The 5,559-nt window shown below is 58.7% G+C and overlaps 1 protein-coding gene across 1 annotated transcript in view; it reads left to right on the plus strand.

Annotated features, from left to right (window-relative positions):
• CNTROB (centrobin, centriole duplication and spindle assembly protein) overlaps window positions 1-4,822 on the plus strand; it is a 16,430-nt gene extending 11,608 nt beyond the window's left edge. The window contains 2 exon segments of the mRNA XM_065570201.1: window positions 4,074-4,161; window positions 4,429-4,822. Coding sequence (XP_065426273.1) covers window positions 4,074-4,161; window positions 4,429-4,557 — 217 coding nt within the window. The 3' untranslated portion in view covers window positions 4,558-4,822.
• Window positions 4,823-5,559: the final 737 nt, after the last annotated feature.

The raw sequence follows: 5,559 nt of genomic DNA on the forward strand, positions 1-5,559 counted from the left end.
CTCATCCCCCACCGTGTTCACTAGTGGTGTCCTCAGTAAATGCAAGAGAGCGTCACGGCCAGCAGGCGGCAGCGCCCAAATCGAAGGACGCTAAGCGTTTGGATTGGTTCGGGCGTAAGGTGTACTCAGCGGGAGGGCTGCAGCTCAGAGCCGCAAACCAGCAGGCACTCTTGAGCCGCTACAGTTATAACTCATGGAACTCCATGGGGAAGTTCAAAGAGTTGGTTCCCCAGGACTCAAGGGAAGAGTTTGGGGCCTTAGTGGAGGACAGTAAGAAGGTGGCGAGGACCTCCTTACAAGCCTCATTGGACATTGCGGACTCGGCCGCCAGGACGCTGGCGTCAGGTATCGCCATGCAGCGAGTCTCCTGGCTCCAGGTCTCGGGCTTGCCGCCGGAACTGCAGCAGACCCTGCAGGATTTACCCTTCGAGGGCCAGGGGCTGTTCTCAGAGAAGACGGACTCTCGGTTGCAGAGCCTCAAGGACTCGAACGATCATGCGCTCCCTAGGGATGCATGTCCCAGAGCCCCAGCGCAGACCCTTTAGGCCCCAGCCTCAAAGGTTCTCCCCTCCCCCGCCTCGTCCGAGACAGGACTTCGCCAGAAGGCGGGGATGAGGTGGTAGGCGAAGGTCGACCGGCCCTCAACCCAGTCAGAACCAGGGCCTGCCCAGACCACCTTCAGGTCCTAGGCAAAATTTTTGAAGGTGTGGTCGAGGACGGCGCCCCAGCCACTACCCAGGATCCATCTCTCTCCTTTTGGGATCGCCTCTCCCGTTTCCACCGTGCTTGATCCCTCATAACATCAGACTGTTGGGTCCTTCGCATGGTGGAGAGGGGTTACGCTATCCAATTTTCTTCGTTTTTCCCCCCCCCTCCCACCTCCCTCCCCATCCCTCTTCAGGGACCCTTCTCATGAGCATCTCCTTATACAGGAGGTTTCTGGCCTCCTATCTATGGCAGCCATAGAGGAGGTGCCACCAGAGTTAAGGGGCAGGGGGTTTTATTCCCGCTACTTCCTGATCCCCAAGTCAAAAGGGGGTCTGCGATCCATTTTAGACTTAGGCGAACTCAACAAATTCATAGTAAAGTTGAGGTTCCGCATGGTCTCCTTGGGGACCATTATCCCTTCCTTGGATCCTGGAGACTGGTTTGCCGCCCTCAACATGAAGGACGCATATTTTCACATTGCGATCTATCCCCCTCACAGGTGCTTCCTTCGATTTGTGGTAAACAAGGTGCACTACCAATTTGCAGTCCTTCCTTTCGGCTTGTCCACGGCTCCGAGAGTGTTCACAAAGTGTATGGCTGTCGTGGCAGCATACCTTCGTCGACAAGGGATACAGGTGTTCCCGTATTTAGACGACTGGCTGGTACGCGGCCGCACCAGAGAGCAAGTTCAAACTCATGTCCACATAATAGTACAAACATTCCACGAGTTGGGCATTCTACTCAACAAAGAGAAGTCCACTCTAGAGCCAACCCAGAGGATAGAATTTATTGGGGCAGTCCTAGACTCCAGACTTGCCCGAGCTATTCTACCAGACAGTCGCTTTCATACCGTTACAAGCATCATTCGAGGGCTCAGGGCTTTTCCGATTACCACAATAAGGACGTGGCTTGCCCTATTGGGTCACATGGCCTCTTGCACTTATGTAACCAGGCACGCCAGACTTCGACTTCGCCCACTGCAGGCCTGGGTATTGTCAGTGTACCGCCCTCATCAACACAGCCTAAACATGGTGGTCATGATCCCGACCTCGGTCCTGGTCTCTCTCGCTTGGTGGCTGGACCGCAAGGCGGTTTGCGCAGGAGTGCCATTCCACGCCCCTCAACCCTCCCTGCACCTGGTCATGGATGCCTCATCTCGAGGTTGGGGCGCTCACCTTGGAGAGCACCATACCCAGGGAATGTGGACCGCACCCCAACTAGCCCTGCACATCAATATTCGAGAGCTGATGGCGGTGCGCCTGACCTGTCAGGCTTTTCTCAGTCTCCTACAGGGCCGTTGCGTGTTAGTCCTCACCGACAACACCACGACCATGTTTTACATCAACAAGCAAGGAGTAGCCCGGTCGTCGCTTCTATGCCAAGAGGCCATTCGCCTGTGGGAATTCTGCATCGCCCATTCAATACATCTCACGGCATTGTTCCTTCCTGGAGTCCAGAACACGCTAGCGGACCGTCTCAGCAGGTCTTTCCAGACGCACAAGTGGTCGATTCGCCCGGACATCATCTATTCCGTCTTCCAGAGGTGGGGATTTCCCCAGGTCGACCTGTTCGCATCTCGAGCCAACAGGAAGTGCCACGCGTTCTGCTCCCTGCAAGGGCGTTCTCTGGGCTCTCTGTCGGATGCGTTCCTTCTAATCTGGAAGGACCACCTGTTCTACGCTTTCCCTCCATTTCCACTGGTCCACAGGGTACTGCTCAAGCTACGCAGAGACCAGGCACGGGTGATTCTAGTCGCTCCGGCTTGGCCAAGACAGCACTGGTACACCACGCTTCTGGAGCTATCGGTTCAAACACTGATCACGCTTCCCCTGTGCCCAGATCTGATTTCTCAGGACCACGGCCAACTATGTCACCCCGACCTACAATCGCTCCACCTCACAGCGTGGATGCTCCATGGCTGAATCGAACAGTGCAATGCTCGCACTCTGTCCAACAGATTCTGCTGGGAAGTAGAAAGCCCTCTACACGGTCCACTTACTTAGCCAAGTGGAAATGGTTCTCCTGTTGGTGCGAGCAACGAGCCACGCCCCCCTTGCAGGCGCCTTTTCCTCTTATTCTTGAATATCTCTTATCCCTAAAACAGCAAGGCTTGGCGATAGCGGCCAGGTGAACCCTGACCGAAGATATCTCGGCGTTCCACCCAGGAGAGCTCGCTTCCTCGGTCTTCTCGAACCCGATGGTCGTTAGATTCCTCAAGGGCTTAGACCGACTGTACCCACAGCAACGCCAGCCCGTTCCGACGTGGGATCTCAACCTGGTTCTCTCAAAGCTCACAGGGCCTCCGTTCGAGCCATTGGCTACCTGTTCACTCCTGTACTTGTCTTGGAAGACAGTCTTCCTTGTAGCCATCACTTCAGCAAGACGTGTTTCTGAACTCAGGGCGCTTACGTCTGAGCCTCCATACACTGTGTTCCATAAGGACAAGGTGCAGCTTCGCCCCCACCTGCCTTTCTTCCCAAGGTAGTTTCACCTTTTCATGTGAACCAGGATATATTTCTCCCGGTCTTCCATCCTAAGCCACATGCTACTCGTCAAGACCAGCATATGCATTCCTTGGACGTACGCAGAGCCCTGGCTTTCTATATTGAGCGTATGAAGCCGTTTAGGAAGACGACACAACTCTTCGTTGCAGTGGCCGACCGGATGAAAGGCTTACCGGTCTCCTCACAACGTCTCTCCTCTTGGATCACGTCCTGCATTCGTGCTTGCTACGACCTGGCCGGTGCCCCGACGCCGCGCCTCACCGCTCACTCCACGAGGGCCCAGGCCTCCTCGACTGCCTTCCTGGCTCAAGTCCCGATCCAGGACATTTGTAGAGCTGCAATTTGGTCGTCAGTCCACACATTTGCTGCTCACTATGCACTGGTACAGCAATCCAGAGACAATGCTGCATTCGGATCAGTGGCTTTGCACACAGCAATGTCTCACTCCGACCCCACCGCCTAGGTAAGGCTTGGGAGTCACCTAATTGGAATTGATATGAGCAAGCACCCGAAGAAGAAAAGACAGTTACTCACCTTTGTAACTGTTGTTCTTCGAGATGTGTTGCTCATATCCATTCCAAACCCGCCCCCCTTCCCCTCTGTCGGAGTAGCCGGCAAGAAGGAACTGAGGGGGCGCTGGGTCGGCTGGGGTATATATCCAGCGCCTTGAAGGTGCCACTCCAGGGGGCTCCACACCCGACCCACCGGGTGTTGCTAGGGTAGAAAATTCTCCGACGATCGTGCACGTGGCGCGCGCACACCTAATTGGAATGGATATGAGCAACACATCTCGAAGAACAACAGTTACAACGGTGAGTAACCGTCTTTTCTCTTGGCTCATTCCTATCTGCTGCTCCCCAGGCCCGACGTGAAGGGCGACGGGGGCCACGTGAAGCCGGCTGCCCGCAGGAACCTCGACCCCAGGCTGCCCGAGGCCGGCAGGAGAGAGGTGAGTCTGCCAGGGGGTGGGGGTGGGGATGGGGATGGGCACTGTCGGTGTTTGGGCGCCGTGCGGGGCTCTAGGGCTGGGCTCTGTGGGTGCTGGGCGCTGTGGGGGGCTGTGAGGCTGGGCTCTGTGGGTGACAGGCTCTGGGGATTGCTATGGGGCAGGGCGCTGAGGGAGAGGGCTGCTTTGCATCCTGAGGGGTCGCACCCTTCCCCCAGGGCCTGGGGCTCTGTTCCCGGCCGCTCACCCTCCCCCCCCCCTCTCCCACAGGTGGGTCCCCCCCGGCGCCCGGCCGGCGCCCGGCCCGGCCCTGAGAAGACCCACGGCGCTGCCAAGGGCGGGCGGAAGGCAGCCCAGCTCGGTGCCCGCACCGGCAAGGGGGGCGGCGTGTGGAGATGAAGCGGGTTCCCCGTGGGGCGTCCTGATGCCATCACACCCTGCACCCCCTGGGCACAGACCCCCCACCCCTCGGTCCCAGGGGTCTCCCCACTGCCTGAGGGGCCCTGTTCTCAGCCCCAGTTCGCATGTTGTGTTGGTGCCAGGGTGGCACATGGGGCTGGGCTGTTCCCCATTCGCACCGTGTTGCGTTGCTCTAAGTTATTGCCCCCCTGTTGGGGCGCTGTTGGTTATTTTTCTAAATAAAGAAGAGTTGGGTTTTGCAGCAGATCCGGTGCCGTGATTGGGGGGCCCAGCCCGCCAGCCCTTTGCTCCCGTGCCCTCCTCCAGGAAGGGCAGGAACGCTGGGCATCGTCCAATGGTAGCAGACCCATGGGCCCATCCACCCAGGTATCCCGCTTCCTGCCTGCTGCCTGGCTCAGCCCCACAGGCCCATCTACCCTCGCGTCCCGCTTCCTGCCTGGCTCAGCCCCACGGGCCCATCTCCCCCGGCGTCCCGCCTCCTGCCTGCAGCCTGGCTTGGCCCCACGAGCCCATCTACCCCGGCGTCCCGCCTCCTCCCTGCCCAGAGTAGCAGAGCCTGTGCAGTGATTGGCAGAGCTGGGTTTGTCAGGGGGAGGGTTTCCCCCCTGTGCCCAGCCCCTCCTCCAGGCTGGGCACCGCCATCTGCTGCCCCCCCCCCCCCCCGACAGTGCATCAGGCCACCGTGATTAGCTCTAATCTGCTTTTGTGCGAACGTGGCTTACACAACCCTGCGGTGCCCGCCCCGCGCGGGTGCCTTGGGACTGGCTTTCTCCCCGCCATCCCGTGCTGTGTTCCTTTCTCCCGTGGGACCCCCCTCAATCGGTGCCCGGTGCTCGCTCGACGAGCCCCTTGGCGCGACGTGCCAGTCTCTTTTAACAGGCAGCCCCCCGATGTGAATCCTGCGCTGGGGAGACAGCTCCGGGAGCTGAGCCACGCCTTGATTTCTCCTCCCTCTGCCCTTTTTTCGGGTGCCCCGGCGGG

Source organism: Chrysemys picta, chromosome 16 (genome assembly GCF_011386835.1).
Source record: "Chrysemys picta bellii isolate R12L10 chromosome 16, ASM1138683v2, whole genome shotgun sequence".
NCBI lineage: Eukaryota > Metazoa > Chordata > Testudines > Emydidae > Chrysemys > Chrysemys picta.